The sequence below is a fragment of the Bidens hawaiensis genome, unplaced genomic scaffold (genome assembly GCF_021521415.1).
Source record: "Bidens hawaiensis isolate Kalapana, Puna unplaced genomic scaffold, B.hawaiensis_p1.1 tig00004242_1, whole genome shotgun sequence".
Taxonomy (NCBI): domain Eukaryota; kingdom Viridiplantae; phylum Streptophyta; class Magnoliopsida; order Asterales; family Asteraceae; genus Bidens; species Bidens hawaiensis.
Window position 1 is genome coordinate 111,881 of NW_027491253.1, and position 17,193 is coordinate 129,073.

The following is a 17,193-nucleotide window of genomic DNA, read 5'->3' on the forward strand; positions in this document are numbered from 1 at the left end:
TATTCATAAAATATGGTGACGTTCTTGTTTATATTGACCATCATCCTTAAGGTAATTGTTTAAAGATGCGAAGTTCTTAAAAAATGTCTCGTTTTAAAGGACATGTATAATAATTGCTCGTTACCACTTATGTTCACCTAAGTATGGCTATACAAACGAGTTCTTATCCATGGCAAAGAATATTTAGCTCTATTTTGAAACATTATGGTATTTGTTAATAAAACTAAATTTAAGTGCGTACATTATACACAATGTATCAAAGCTAGAGGTGTCAAGTGAAATCATTTTTATCGCATTAACCACATAACTAATTTTTAAATGACAGTCAGATTTGTGACGAATACAAGCCGGTGTGAGTACGAGCAAGGATTCTTTAAAAGGGGTATTTATCTAATAAATTATGAAAATGATATTTATTTAAAAAATGACAAAAATACCCTATACGTTAGTCAAGTGAAGGCTTTTCAGTTAAGTTTTAACGTTCGTTAATGTTAGTATCTAAGTGTGTTACAAAAAATAAAGCATAGTCCCTAAACATGTTACTTAAAATTAAGCCTTGTTACCCAAACTTATTACATTAAAAAAAAAACAACATAGGGACTAACCGTGTAATTAATTTGTAACACCGTGAAAAATACCCCATTTAATTTTGGTTTAAAAATGTAAATTCGGAAAGTTAAGGGACTGAAAATGAAAATTCTGGTTTTGCGTAATTTTCGCGCAACGCGAAACTGAGACTGAAACTCCTTCGCGCTACGCAAAGTAGCTGGCACACAATTCAAGAATATAGGACTTTCGCGCGACGCGAAGTGTTACTTCGCTCGACGCGAAACCTGGTTAAGTAATCTAATCCACGTGTCCAACTACGTGTCAATACGTGGCATCACGAGACAGGCCACGTGTAAAATTGTGGCGCTAAGGCGGTTTGTGCAACGCGAAGTATCTTCGCGCAACGCGAAGATGGCCAAAATCTGGCTATTAAAGGGCAGCTATGGGTTTGATCCAATTCATCTCATTTCACTTCACTTTTCACATAGTTAACCTAGGAATTCGTGCCAAGGGTTTTCCGATGTTCTAAGGGCTTGTTCTCGCGAGTTTTAATCAAAAAACGAGGTTCCGAGGCGCAGCTAACAACCCGCTGCCTTATTAAACGAAGCATTAACCGACGAGTTGCTGATCTTTTCTAGGTCTTATTCTCAAGTAGCCGACTAAGATAGGGATTATGCTTTAGTTGCTTTATTATATAGTTATTTATAACCTAGTTAAGGGTATAGTCGTTAAACATAACTGATTTTCCAAATAAATGTTTTGTCACACCCCGACCAAAGGCGGCGGAACATACCGAGGTGTAACGATTGGCCATAAGCACATGACACTAATTAAAGTGACAGTATTTAATAAACTCATTTCATTTCACAACATCGAAAATGTCACATAACAATTATCCATAAAATAACCATAAACAAGATATCACAAAATATGGCAAATTGATATTGTTCATTTTTACTAATATCCTAAGGTCTTTGATGTCGTTTTCTTCACAATCATAAATCAACCAAGATGCAAACATACAACATTTCATAAAATAAAGTTTGTCAACACAAAGGTCGGTGAGCAATTCATAAGTTTAATCATATTAGTATATAATAAAGATAGCCACAAAACTTGCATACGAAACGATAAATAAAAGCGGTAATTTGGATAAATAGATATCGCTAAACACATTAGCGACACCTAGCTATAAGGAGATGCCAAATAGTCTAGGATTTTATAGTTATCGTTAATTGCATTACGTTAACGACACCTTGCTATAAGGGGATGCCAAATAGTCTAGGATTTTATAGTTCCACCAACCAAAAGCGATAAACACATAGGCATATAAGCATAGAACACCAAATCGAGCAATTATTTAGGTAAAGTATACAACTACGTTTGTGGTTTAAGATTCAAATATAACGCATTTTGTTGAATAAGTATGAAACGTCACCCCCAAAATAAAAGATGGAAAATGGGGTATGAAGTACTCACCTTCAAGTGGTAAACTTGAAAGATGATAATTTGGAGAGTTGTCGGAACGACGAGTTTAACGTATAATGCCTGAAAAGAAAAGAAGTCTTGAATTTAGAAAGGTTGTATTGAAGGTCTTTAAACAAAATAAATGTTGAGAAATGTAAATAATTAAAGTTCAAGGTTTAAAATGTGACTATTTAAGAATTTATAATAATAACCCTTTAAAAATGTAAGTTTGCTCGAAACCGGGTTAAAGTATCTAACCTTAATATTTACTCAACCTATGTTAAGTAATAAGGTGGGTAAAATGCAAGAATGCAAATCCCTTTGGAATAAAGATACTAAAACGGGTTTTTTTTATCGAGTGTTCGGGTTGTCGGTTCGGGTCTTGATAATTGGTCAAACCCAAAGTCAACTTTCCAAAATATTGAATGTTATGAGATAACTCAATAAAATTTAATAAGACTTAACCAAGTATGTAGTTCCATTGTTTTAGAACTAACAACGCACGTTAAGCGAGTGTTCGATTTTGTCGGTCCAAACTTTGTTATGAGATCAAGTTGGATCCAACATTTCCAAGTACTTAAGAAAATATTTAAAAATCAATTTGTAACTATTTTTAAAGAAATATACAAGTCTTGATGGCTAAAAAAAACACACTTGTGTGTCTTAACCGAGCAAGAATCGGTTTGGTTCGGTTTCCATCTTACAACAAGTTCATAGATGGTTTCCACATGTCCAAACACTAAATAACTTGTATAATAATGTACAAATAAAAAAAATACCAAAAGTTAACAATAAAGTCTTTAAACAAAAGTTCGGTTTTCGGTTCGGATCGTGTTTCGGGTTAAGACCGAGGTAAGATTCTATAAACCCATAACCATAGAATTTGTAAAAATGATTTTAGAAACTTAGATCTAACACTAAGTATGTTTAAACAAACAAAACTAGTAACAAAGTTCGGTTTACGGTTTAGAGCTATTTACGGTTAAACCGAAGCATAGACTCTTAAACACCCATAACCATGGAACTTGTAAACATGACCAACAAACTAAAATAAGCAAGATTAATATGTATGAACAAGTTATATAGATGTATATATATCAAGGACACGAAGTCCTCCATGAAGCCTTGCCTTATGGGGTCCGAAACCTCACCGACCGGAATCGGAGAAGTAACTACCAAAGGTAAACAAGGGGTGTATATTATATATATGTTGCACAACCATAAACAAGTATTAATAAGGCTACATAAACTAATTAAGATGAAAGATCAAAATACTTCAAGAACACTTAAGAAGATAACCTTGAATCTTTGATGTTTGAGAGAGTTTGTTTTTTTTTTTGAGTTCTAGCAAGGGAAAATGAAGAGGAAAGGCGGTGTATATATAGGGTAATGTTGGTGGTCAAATATGGGTGTGAGACACAAGAGTTTTCATGCAAAATAGATCAAGACAAAAACACAAAACAACAAAAAAATAAATAAATAAATAAATAAATAAATAAATAATAAATAAATAAAAATAAAAATAGGATGTTTTCAAGACCCAACAAGTGTGAAACAATATTGTAACATAAATCCATCATTTTGATTATAACATAAGCTTCGGTTTACAAATCGGGTCGGTTTACATAATAAACAAATACAAAAACGAATACAAACAAGACCCGAAATTGACGAATGTCACATGTTTTATCAAAGTAATGACGTTACTTCCACAAGAAGTAATGTTATCAAAACTATATTTTGACGGGCATGCAGTAATTGAAAGGGGGATATCACTAGTAGAATCTTTTTGCCTAAGGTAAGTAATTTGTACAAACCCCAATCAACCGCGGGACCCGTTTACTTACCTAGAGAAGTTCGCCAACGTGATAGGCTCTATTAGGCCAAAGCATGCTATCCCAAACGTCATATGTAAATACAAAGTATATTTTCATAAACGACTGTAACTCTACTAAGGTTAGGTCAGACCAAGAGTCTGCTGAACCGAATCAGACTTAAAGTCTGCTGATCAAACCAAGAGTCTGCTGAACTGAATCAGACTTAAAGTTTGCTGATTTAATCAAGAAACACCATTAAGGTACTTATGCATACCTATTACAGATATAGGTTAATAGCATACTGAAGGAAAAACGTTCTGAATATCACCGAACTAACAACAACATGTGAACACGTTAAACCTTTTACCGACTGAACTGATTTTACTCTTGTAGTAAACAGGTTGTTTATTGTAAAGAGTCTGATAAATGTTTGCGTGAGATTATTTGTCTCTAAAATCGTTACAATACAAAATAGATAATAAAAAGCAACTCAGACCGAATACACATGTGTCTGGATCCGTACATAATTGGCATACAAAACCAAGTTAGTCATAACCAGTTCTCCAACATGGTCACATAGCCTAGGGGAAATTTGTCTCCGAACAGGGGCTATGTACTCGGGGAATCTTTGAATTGTGTGTGTAGGGCAGTGGTACAAATCCCAGGAACGACAGGCGTTCCTACTGAGTTTGTGAAACAGAAAACTATGTTTGTATTTAACGACTATTATGAACTATTTTATCGAGTCAACGTTTCACCAGCACATAACTGACGTGTTTTTCCAACCCTTGCAGGTAATTAAATGCTGATACTGATAGACAAGGATTAGGAGTCATGAGATTGAATATCGCTCAAGATGGATCAACTCTCAATATAATCCTTGTAATAATAATACAACAATATTTTGTAACTAAATACTCGGGTATTTAATTCCCGAGTAATTTTTCAATGTAAATTAATATTTTATATATAAAAGACTTCCGCTAAAATGAACCGGCTACTCTGATATATTTATAAAACAGGTACCAACCGGGTAGTCATGCCTAGGCCCTGGATCGAGGTGTGACATAACTTTAAAGATTATATATTTTCTTTTGGCATGATAAACAAAAATCAAACGTATCACAACTAGTTAGGCTCTCTACCATGTATTCGGAAGTTTTTAGGTTCGTCTCAGTATAAAAAACAAGTCAATATCTAAATTATTCAAACTCATCCTCATCATCGTATCTTCCTATTCTTAATGTTATTTTATGTTATGTCATGTCATATCATGTTACGTTATAACATAACATAACATAGCATAAAACATAACAATAACATAACATATATAACAATTACAATAATATATTATAACAATAGCATAACATAAAGTGACATAACATAACTTAGAATTGTTAAATTATTAAAATTGTAGAATTTTTATAATTACAGTTGAGTAGTTGATACTTCAAGTCGGTTTTTCATGTGAGTTTAATACCAAGTTTCGATAATAAACATTTCAAAAGATAACTTTTAACCATACAAAACTACAAACATGTAATTTCTTGAACCCATCATAAAAATGTAACGATTAATGGATACCTGACAGGCACGACACAACACAAGTTATCAGCACCCGCCTATGCAGTGGCGGACCCACACCAAAGGTATAGGTGTCGGCAGACTCCTGTGATAAAGCTTTTTTAAAGGCATATATGTTAAAATCCCGATCAATCCTTATAAAATTTTGACACCGACCTTCCAACCTCGATGAAAATTTTTACTGGGCCTGCCACTACGCCTATGCCTATTTTAAATATTTTCTATGATTATTAAAGAATAAATAGTAATAATGAGTTTAATTAGTTTGTGATAATGTACCCCCGTGTTGCATCTTTAGGTCCTTATAAATAAACCTACAAAATAAAAGAATCCATATCCATAATAATAAAAATAACAAGCCTTTAAAATCTCTTATAAAAAAAAACCCCCAATTTCTCATTGCTATGGCCTTTCACGTCGCCTGCCCAATTACAAGGTAATCTAATCGGTACTCACTCTCCAATTCAACATGTATCTATTATATTTCCCGCTCACTATAACCGTTTATTTTCTCTTAATTCTCTTCTAGTCGTCGAATCTGCTACTGCTCGCTAGGGTTTCCTCGCGAGTTGCAGAGCCATGAGGGGAAACAGGGGTTTCTGGATGAAATTGCCAAGCTGAAATCGTTTCTGGAGGACCCGTGGTCGGTTAAAGATGAGAAGAAGACGGTACAGGTGCTTGTTCCCAAGGTTACGGTTGTGCCTGCTCCGCCGCAGCCGCGGATGACGGTTGATCCAGCGGTTTTGGAAGCGGAGGAGATGTTGTCGGCGAGGAATAAGCGAGCGGCTATGCAGAAGAAGGCGGCTGCGGCCTCTTTGGTGGCCGAGGATTATGCTCGGAGATTTGAATCCGGAGAGACTGTGGTAAGTTTGTTTTTTGTATGTTCTGTATATTATTTGCTTTAAAATTGTTGTGGTGTTCAATGTTATGTAATTGAGTATTTGATGATCATGTTTATGTATGTGATTAAATAATTAAGATTAGGGCTTATGTTTTACTCATGTTCCTAGTGATATAATCAACATATGGTGGATTTTTGATGAAAGCATAATGGTGTGCCTTAGAATGTTGAAGCAGGTTTTAAATTATTACAGGCTGTGTAGATCATTTGAGCCAATAACATATCTTTATATATGTGTCATGTGTGTGTAATGTGTTCTTATAATATTGAACTTAATGATGAAATCTGTGTAATTGAGAATGTCAAATTTTGATAGTGGAGTAAAGACATTAGGGGAATTGATTATAGCACTATGAAGGTTCTTGTTTATAACTAGTTTTTTTGTACATTAAGCTTTTTCTAGGTGCTTTATCAATATGACACCACAGTATTATGGTAATGCATTTTTATTTGTTACTGATCAAGTTGAATAGGCGTTTTGTCCGTTTCTTTTGTAATATAGGTGTTAACTCAATGTGTCACGCTATATGCAGTATTTATTTCTTGCAAGTGGTATCTTTTAAGTTTCAACATCTGTTAGACTACTAATTTTTCAGAATTTTATTTTAGAACAATCGCTGGTCAAGTTTTTTTTAACCAGAATGCCCTGCATATTGTTTATCTTTGACTAATCTCTGACTAAAGTGAGTGATGTGTAATACATCTGCACAATGCTATTTTCATTTGTCTGTTTCAGTCATAATTTTGAAACATTGATTATTGTAGTTTCAATAACTAAGGTTGTTAGACTTGTAATCCGTTTGAAGATTATATATTAAAATATTAGAAACAGTTTAATCTTTTTTGGCCTTCAAGTGGACCCAAACCATCCAGACTTGATGTTTCAAGCTTGTTCACTCATGTTTATGTTTGAGTGTAATTGATATGTTTTACAGAGTGTCACTAAAGATGCTGATGGAGAAGAACAAGGTGTCTCTAATGCCAAAATAATGTGTCGCCTTTGCTTTTCTGGTGAAAATGAAAGAAGTGAGAAAGCAAGGAAGATGCTATCATGCAAAAACTGTAGTAAGAAGTATCACAGGGGCTGTTTGAAAGCTTGGGCTCATGATAGAGGTACAATTAATTGTAATTAATAATCATGCCTTATTTTTTGTTTATATCTTGTTCCTGATAATTGTAATGTTAATTGCAGATTTGTTTCACTGGAGCTCTTGGACCTGTCCTTCGTGTCGTGTATGTGAGGTTAGTAATTAGTTAACGTGCTAATTCTTAATTCAACATGTGCTCACATGCGACATTTGGTGTTAACTCCTCTGGAACTTGGGTTATACTTCTTTCATATATTTTCCTGAGTTTTTCATTGTTTTTCGTTTTTGAGTGCTATGATTAAACAAACACATTCATTACCTTATTTATGCTAATATACGTGGGCAAAATGGTCTAACCTCCAAACGCTATTTTTTTTGGCTTTATAGCCGTTTTTTAATTGCTAGAAGTTTAAAAGGTCAGAACCTGTTCTTAATATCGGTTACAAACAGATTCTCAAATAAGTGTCTGCATTGAAATCTTAAAACCGGTCCCAAACCTACGTTTTTTTGGTTCCAAACCGGTTTCAGTTGGTTCTCGGTTTTGGTTTCCCAGAAACGGCTTTTATGTGCATCTCTGGTGGTCACTCTGGTTCAGTTGGTTTGGGGGTACCTACACTTTTATCCCCTAAAGTAGTTACATAAAGGCTCACATTAGTCCAGTTAAGATCCAAATACAAAAGTAATAATCAAAAAAAATTTTGAAGTGCCGGGTGTTTAGTTCTGAAACTACCCAAATAGTATGCAATAAAGTGCATTTGATTTGAGTTAAACCTAAAGAGTAATAAGTTTGAAAACTGAGAAACTTTTTGAGCATATTGTGTTTGTTTGACATTTGTAGAAGTGGTTGTAGCATGTATTAATTAGTTAAATCAATTTGGCATAAAACCTTGTTGTTATGTTATTTATTTTAATATTTCAAATGACATTGTAAACTAGGTATGCAGAAGAACTGGTGATCCAACCAAGCTCATGTTTTGCAGAAGATGTGATGGTGCATATCACTGTTACTGTCAACACCCTCCACACAAGGTAAAATGCCGATCTTTTTTGTTTTCTTATTACAGTTACTAAAATGGTACCATAATGTTTTTTAATCTTTTGAGAATTTTCAGAATGTGAGCAGAGGACCTTACTTGTGCCCCAAGCATACAAGCTGTCACAGCTGTGCATCTAAAGTCCCAGGGAACGGTTCAAGTCTCAGGTATTGCTTATTTACTAAATGACCGAACATGAACACAAAATTTTGTTAATTTAGTTAAACGAACGAACATGAACACATGGCTCGTTCGTTCATTTGTGTTTGTGAACGTTCGTTCAGGTTTGTTCGTTTAATTGCGTATGCTCGTTCATTTATATACATTAGTTTTACGTCTGTTTATGTTCGTTCGTTTATGTTCATTAGTTTTATGTCTGTTTATGTTCATTCGTTTACATTCATTAATATCTTTATCCAAAGTCTTGTTCTAATAACTTTTTAGGCCCAACACATTGTTGCTCACATCTTTTTAATTGTTTTTTTTAACAGCACTTTTAATTGGTTGTACCTCAGTTTCTGATTGTTTGTTTACGTTCGTGAACCGTTCATTTATATTGTTAACAACGAACACTAACACGTTCCTTTTCTTAACGAACAAACACCAACAAGAAAACCTTGTTTGCTTAGTTGTTCGTGCTCGATCGTTTGTTCAGATAAAGTTAAACAAACAAACACAAGCATGTTTCGTTCGGGTCGTTTATAGGCCTAGTTTAAGTGGATTAAGTGCTCGTATTCTTTTTAACAAATGCAACTTTCTAAATCATTTTTTTTATCCAAAGAATTGAGATTTTGTTCTATTAATTTTTTTTGCAATCATAACTAATGCATTATTTATTTGTTTGATAAAAAGGTTTTCCCTCTGTTTATTAGCTTTTGAAAACTGAAGATGGTAGTTTTTATCTTTACTTGAAGTTATTTTTTTTTTCAAAACAACATTTTGAAGGTGGTTTCTAGGGTATACTTGCTGTGATGCTTGTGGAAGATTGTTTGTGAAGGGAAATTATTGCCCTGTTTGTCTAAAGGTATGATTAACATATGATGTATTATTGCTTGCATTTTTATAAGTTTTATTCGGGTAGTTACATGCTATATATTGATATATATTAATTGATGGTGTAAATAACAACAGGTGTATAGAGACTCTGAATCGACACCCATGGTTTGTTGTGACATCTGTCAGCGGTGGGTGCATTGTCGCTGTGATGGAATTAGGTATGTTTTCTACCTGATTATGATCTTGTAGATTCGTTTCATTTAACTGTTGAATTATTTGGACACTGTTTTCATACTCATATTCTGTTGGGAAATTCTTGCTGCATAAAGTGGAAGTCAGTGACATACTCTTTCCCTTTTTAACATTAGAACTTCTTGTAACTGTGAATTTTTTTATTGCAGTGATGAAAAGTATTTGCAATTTCAAGTGAATAATCACCTGCAGTACACATGTGCCTCATGCCGTGGAGAATGTTACCAGGTATGAATATAGATTCAGCTACAAAATGTGGTAAACCTAGAGGTGGCAGTTCGATTCATTTACTTATGATTGGATCAATATGAGCTGTCTTTTAACTTAAAGTTAAAAGGGTAAAATTAGTAATAGGGAACATTTCATTTATGCTGAATTTCTGTCCAAAATCTGTTTTATATGCATACAATCTTCTAATTCGTTTAATTCAAAGATTTAGATTATCAAAATGTAATAGGAAGCAATTTTATATATCCTCCTCAAACCCTTGAATTCTATCATATTTATCCAACAAAGGATTGTAATATCAATTATCAAATATACTCTTTTTTCATATTTATGATATAAATACCCTTCCCTTATGTAAAAATTTAGGTTACGAGAGTTTGACGTGTAAGGAGAAGAAAGGCGTAATAGCCATATTATAATTTTTATTTAATGAATTGGGTAAATGTGAAATTTGAAGTGTCTTGAATGTGTATCTTTTATATAATATTTTTACCGTGCAAGTTCTTAAGGTTACATATGATATCTCCCATGCAGTAAATATTGTTTTTGTAATCGCATAACACTTTAATTATTTATAAATTTCGTAAACGATGGACAAAAAAGTATCTCACTCATTTCAACTTGTTACCTGTACATAAAATCCAAACCCACTCTAACCAGTAATGAACACCCAACCGTCTCGCCACATCCAGGTCAGTTATTTAGGGTTGACTTTGATTCGTTTGGTGTTTCAGGTTAGGGACCTTGAGGATGCTGTTCAAGAGCTATGGAGGAGGAGAGACAAAGCTGACCAGGACTTAATTGCAAGCCTAAGAGCTGCTGCTGGACTGCCAACTCAGCAAGAAATATTTGCCATCACGCCTTATTCTGATGACGAGGATGATGAACCACCAGTAAAAAAGGAATATGGCCATTCAATAAAGTTTTCTCTTAAAGGACTAGCCAATAATTCTCCCAAAAAGAATTATAAGAAACCAGGAAACAAGAAGTACAAGTTTGGTAGAATTGAACACAGTGATGCTCAATCTATAGGGTCCATCACAGGGGATAACAAGGACGAGGAAGCCAATCTGACCGACGGTGTTGACCGGCCTGTTGACCGACCGGAACCTCTAAAACTTAAAGTTGTTAATGTGGTGGATCCATTGAAAACCGATCATAGAAGCTCAAGACACAAAATGAAAAGTCAAAGGTCAAGTCAACTGGATGAGACCGAAATCAAACCCAATAATACTAAGACTAAGTTGGTTATACACTTAGGTGGCAGGAATAAAAATGTAGTGAATTCTCCATCAAAGTCTATCCCAGAGTTGACCACTTCCAAAAGTAAGTTTCTGTTTTATAAAATTTGTAATTTTGTTTAATAGAAATTTGCATAAATGGCCCCTCTCAGATTTTGAAAATTGCAGGAACCCTAATAAAATACTCTTTCAAACTCCTGAACTTCTAACATCCACTTCGTCACCTTCTATTATGCATTGAATCTTTGATTTTACACTGATCGAAGGTGATAAGGTCGGCGCTAGGAGTTCTGGAGCTTGAAATGGTATTTTATTAGAGTTCCAAATTTGAAAAGACACAATAAACTCACATGAATGGCACATGGCATCACTTTTATGTTAAAATCTATGTGAGATTAACAGTGGAGAATAAACGTAAGCATCTCACAAATGTTAGGACTAGGTTTGTAATTTTTAAAATCTGGGGACTAGACATGCAATATGGTCAAACCACAGGGACTATTTATGCGACTTTTTCTCTATCTAACTTAAAAGATTGTTGTAATATATGGAAACAGGTGGCGATAGTCCGCCTAAAAGGGAACTGAAACCTCTATTGAAACTGAAGTTTAAGAACCCGTATGGCGATGATCAGAGTTCGTGGGGTTCTCCCGGGGAGGATGATAAGAGCTGTGTCAAGGGTCAGCGGTCAAAGAGAAAGAGACCGGCAATGGATGGGAAGTGGATAATTCAGAAGCTGGGAAAACATGCGGTTGGAAAGATTGTAGAAGTTCATCAGCCATCCAATAATAGTTGGTGAGTATGTAATTATAGTTATATTAGAAGGTTAAAACGGTGATTTCCGTATCCTAAAACTGTATTCGTGCAGGCACAAGGGGACGGTAAGTGAAGTTTCTGAAGATGCGTGTAACGTATCGGTTGCTTCAGATGATGGAAAGGTGATGAACGTGGATCTTGGAAAACAAGGAATTCGGTTTGTTTCTCAGAAGCAGAGACAGTGAGTGCGGTAGCTGTGAATTATTCTGTGGTAGCGTGGGGAAGGGGTGTAGGTTCAACAGATGATAGTTTGTTCTCTATGCTAAGAATTCTTTTTGATGTTTAGTGTGAGCCGGTATTGTTAATTTTAGCATTCACATATGTTTGTTTTAAGTTTATGTACTGATGGCTAGCCTCACAGGTTGGTAAAGGTCATTGTGGACCAAACTAAAGCTAAACAACAGCCTCATTGACCCGTTTAGTTTGGTTCTACAGCTCTTGAAAAACAGCCAAATACTCTATCACATGCAAAATAAATTGGTTGGGTGATGTCCAAAACTTGGAAGGCTCACACACACACACTCTTAGATGTGTCGTGAGTGCTTCCTTTTATGAAATTTCATTGAAAAAAATCTCTGCTGCATATTTTATTGGTAGAATCTCCAAAAAAAAATTATAATAAATAATAGTAATAAATAAATAAATAATCAAATAAAAAAAGAACGTCAAAATCCCTGTCGACAAATGCTTGTAAGATCACATATTCACGTATGTCTAATAATATTACATAACCGTTTATGTACGTAAATAATTAGAACAAGATTGATATGACAAAGCTACATGTAATGGCCCATTTTTGTATAGTAAAGGGTGTTGAAAATAAAACATAAGATCTGATTTACATATATACGCTCCTACACTTAATTATAAGATTGGAATCTCGTGCTTCAGTTATCGTTTTTGGGATCGTCAGAATTAACAACTCCGTGATACTAAGAGCACCCAAAAAAGTTATAGAAGCACCTAGTCACCTTATCCGGGGTTTCTCTTTCACAATCAAAACAGTGTAAAAAAAACACTTACACTCCTCCCCTCACATTAATCTAGTTTAATACAAGACCGATACAATCCCGAGCTCATCTCTGCTACTCCATGTCATAAATAAAAAAATGACCTATTAATTTTCTCTAGAAAAAAACATCAGTTGATGGTTTAAGCAAACTCACAAATCAACAAAATATTAAAGAGAACAGTTGAATATTTAATAGGTGTTTTAAGATTGTAAGAAAACCCCGTCCAAACCACTTTAATATTACGCAAGAACCCCAACGGCAAACGGAAGTCCTCCACCGTAACCATTACAACTCCGGCAACTAACTAATATGACTACTCCGTGGACCACCGAGACCAGCTGGACACTGTCACGCGGCTCTCTCGACTCCATCGTCACGTTCGAGTCCTTTGATTTCCCCATCGACTCCGAATCCACAACTACTCGTAAACCACCACTCCTTCTCCTACCTCCTTCACCCACCGATTATGAACCTTGCGAAATCAAACGTAAGTTTTCTATTTCTATTCGATTAATATCTGGTTGCTTATGATAATAAGTCGATCCATTGATTGTTATTCGCCAGATGCGTCTTATCGGACCTTATTTAGGTTTCTGTGTATCATGAAAGTTAGGTTTAATTGACGGTGATTAGTTATTTAGGTTTTAATGAAATTGTGTACAGTGTTATATAAGATTGAATTTATACCAATAGTTTAATTTGAAATCAGCTGCTTGGAAGTTAATCAAGCGTGAGGCCCTAGCTAGTGACTCATCAGTGAATTATAACCTAAATTTTAAATCAACAATTCAAAGTGAATAATAAACTAACTATGCATAGCCACAGTCCTTCATCTGGTTATCATCTTCTTTTGTTAACAACATTACTACTTAGACTGATATTTTTCAGTTTTTTTTACAGTAAACTTTACTCAGAAGCACGAGATTCTCCAGGTGTATGTCAGAAGTACAGCACGCGTGTATGAAATTTATTATGCGCCGGATTTGCAGAGTGACAACGAGTACCTATGTACGGTCCGTTGCAGTGCTGCTTCTGTAGATGACAATTCATTCCCTTTAACCGATGATTGGGTCGAGGTCAAACTCCCGGTTGGTCCAGACCAGAAGCCAAACAGCGGCCGAATCCACCAGGTACCATCTGGAAAGTTAGATAGTTTCAATTCAAACTCAAGTCTGATTAAACCCTAATCCCTTCATGTGCATTGGTTAATATATTGAATAAAATTGTTTAGGCCCGTAACAATTTAGTCTAGTTTTAATAACTTAATAGGCCCAATACATTGTTATTCACATTTTTCTTAATTGGTTTTAGCTCAATTATTTTTGTTCGTATATGCTCAGTTATGTTCGCTCATTCGTTTACATTCATGAACCGTTTTTTTATACTGTTAATAACCGGACATAAACAACATGAACAAGTACAATTTCTTAACGAACGAGCATGAGCAAGAAACTTCCATTCGTTTAATGTTCGTGTTCAATCATTTGCTCGGTTAAATTTAAATGAACGAACATGAACCGGATCCCTTTTGTGTTTGCTCGGTTCGTTTACAAGCATAACACGATATTTTAATAATATTGGTCAAATATTATACTTACAGGATTTCTATGAGGCTACAGCTGAAATCAATGATTCAGAACCGTGCATGTCACTCACTATTCGTTTGCTATCACTTCAAACTAAAGGATGCGTTTATGTTGATGAAGTGTACGTGTTTGCTGACCCGATTGATCCCAGTGTCGACTTGGTGAGTCAGACGGCTAATCCAGAAACCTCGGCTAGTAGTTCACTTATGACTATGCTTGTTCCAACACTTCTAGGGCTGGCCAAATCTAGATCAGTGCATTTACCCGATCAAAATAGTTCCAATCATGTAGTAAAACATGTCAAAACCGAGTTAGAACCGAGTGATGCAAAAACTGAGTTGACTCCGTCTCATTTGAGAACGAGTCAACTAATCAAAACCGAGTTAGAACCCACCAGTTCAAATAATTCCATTAATCATGTTCGCCAAAAAGATGAGACGTTGCGAAAACCGAGTGAGGCCAAAGCTGAGTTGACTCAGTCACAATTGCCAGTTTTAACTCCAGATAAAGAGTTTCCATACATGCGAACCGAAATTTTACTGGAACAACTCGTTTCACGAGTGAGTCGAATCGAGGATATTTGCATGCGCTTTGAAGAGAACATGTTGAAACCAATAAACACCATGGAAGCTAGACTCCAACGTGTAGAGCAGCAGGTTGAATTACTCGCCAAGTGTCCCGAGTCACCCATGTTTTCAAAACGTGAACCCGACCCCACATCGACAAATGAAAATGAAAACGACTCTCGACTCTGTGGTGAACCCGAGTTAGAAAAGACGGTATCTTTCTCAAGTGGGGACCACGAACCACCTGAGGATACATTTTGTGATGAAAAAGTGGAAGTGAGTGATGTTTTGGAATCACCAAAGGAAAAACCGAAGAAAACCGTTTCGATTGATGATGCTTTGGCTGCAGCATTAGCTGGATTCTCATCTTTTACTAAATCAAATGATGGTTTAATAGTTGAATCTATAGATACAACTCATGTATCTATTACTGATAGTGAGGATGAGGCCGAGGCTGATTCTGAATCTCTCAAAGAAACCGGACCCGAGTTTATAATGGAGAATGATGTGGGCCCGGTTTCTTCAGATGTTAGTTTTGATGAAGTAGCTATAGGTCCCACTGGTAATTTCAGTTGTCCATTGTCTCCTCATGAAACCGATGATCAGCAAGAGTCTATTGAAGTGGTCAAGATGTTGACTTTTGACAAAACCGACATTCTTAAACATTTCCCGGATCAGCCTCAAGAGGTGTTGGAATCTAGAGTTGACTTTGAATCTCCTATCTTAGAAGTGAAATTTGCTTCTTTTGATAATGGTAGTCTCAAGTCAACTCTTGAAGCCCTGTTGACCGATGATGCCAGACCCGCTACTGATGAAGTGGTATTGATTGAGGAACGAGTTGAACCCGTAAGCAATTTATTGATGGATTTGGATGGTGATGATGTTGCTGGGCCCGTGACCGAGCCTGCAAACAATATGATGGTGGATTTGGAAGTTGATGATGCCGCTAGGCCCGTTACTGATGAAGTGGTGTTGATTGAGGAACAGTTTAAACCCGGGAGCAATCTTTTAGTGGACTTCAATGGTGATGATGTCAGTGAAGGCGTGCAGCAGGATCTGTCACCCGTCGAACTCAAATTTCTTTTTGCAAGTCTTATTTGATGTCGCCATGTTGGTCCAATGGGTAAAGAAGGTTTTTTTTTTCTGTATATATAACTCTCATATTTACATCACTTCTGTTACAAGAACCTATGCAGCCTGTCAACAACGACGTGGAGACAACTAATAAACACAGCGTAGACATATCATTGGCATCGATGTAGCGAAACCGATGGTGTAAAAGGTTTAAACTATGGATTTGTTGCATAATTTGTGGAGTTGTGCCTCGGTTTTGGGCCTGGGTAGTTGAAGATCTTGAAGACATGCCTTTTGGATTTAATGAAAGATTGAAGTCATGGGAGGTTTATAATAGACCCCCTTTATATCTCTTACTATGGTTCGTTTATGTTTTCTTGTTTTTTTAGCTAAAAATTATGATGTATCTTTATGTAATATCTTCTGTGCTCCACTTGTAAATCCTCATCATGAGTACTGAGAGCATAAGACAATAAGAAATTCTTTGTTGCACGCTAGTCTTTTTAACGGATGTTAAAGTTTACGTTTGTAAGCTATTCTTGTTTGTACAGCCGCAACAAAGTTGCCATCATGTTTCTTTTTGTAGCATTTTAGATTACTTCTGGCCGTTGGAATACACAAACGTTTTAAAGTATTTTCACATGGTTACAGTTATTATGCATGGAAATATGAAAAGAAAGTGAGTGAAGATATATATGATGATCTGGATTTGAGACATGAAGCCAAGGTGTTGCTTTGGATGAATCTTTTTTAAGTTATGTATTCAAAATGTCATACATATATATATTTATTGGGAAATGGGAATACCCTATTACCCTTGGTTTTATTTATAATACATACCCACATGACTATTTCATGTTTTGCCACTCATTTTACATTCTTTTCATCTTTTTGTGCATTTTTAGGCATTTCAAATGTAATATTTTCAAAATCCTCAAAATCATACGTAGGCTGCAGAATTATACCTTCAGTCCTTGTGAT

The 17,193-nt window shown here is 35.4% G+C and overlaps 2 protein-coding genes across 2 annotated transcripts; both read left to right on the forward strand.

Moving 5' to 3' along the window:
- Positions 1 to 5,793: 5,793 nt before the first annotated feature.
- LOC143625836 (uncharacterized) lies at positions 5,794 to 11,863 on the forward strand (the record flags this gene model as incomplete). The annotated part of the gene is made up of 11 exons (XM_077096072.1): positions 5,794 to 5,853; positions 5,947 to 6,280; positions 7,254 to 7,431; positions 7,511 to 7,560; positions 8,343 to 8,435; positions 8,519 to 8,607; positions 9,386 to 9,464; positions 9,572 to 9,654; positions 9,838 to 9,916; positions 10,651 to 11,242; positions 11,715 to 11,863. Coding segments are annotated over exons 1-11 (1,758 nt in total), but the record flags the coding sequence as incomplete, so codon positions are not given.
- Positions 11,864 to 13,279: 1,416 nt separating this feature from the next.
- LOC143625894 (uncharacterized) lies at positions 13,280 to 16,539 on the forward strand. The gene is made up of 3 exons (XM_077096112.1): positions 13,280 to 13,473; positions 13,887 to 14,116; positions 14,587 to 16,539. The coding sequence occupies exons 1-3, from the start codon at positions 13,296 to 13,298 to the stop codon at positions 16,237 to 16,239; spliced, it is 2,061 nt and encodes a 686-aa protein (XP_076952227.1). The 5' UTR covers positions 13,280 to 13,295; the 3' UTR covers positions 16,240 to 16,539.
- The last annotated feature ends 654 nt before the right edge of the window (positions 16,540 to 17,193 follow it).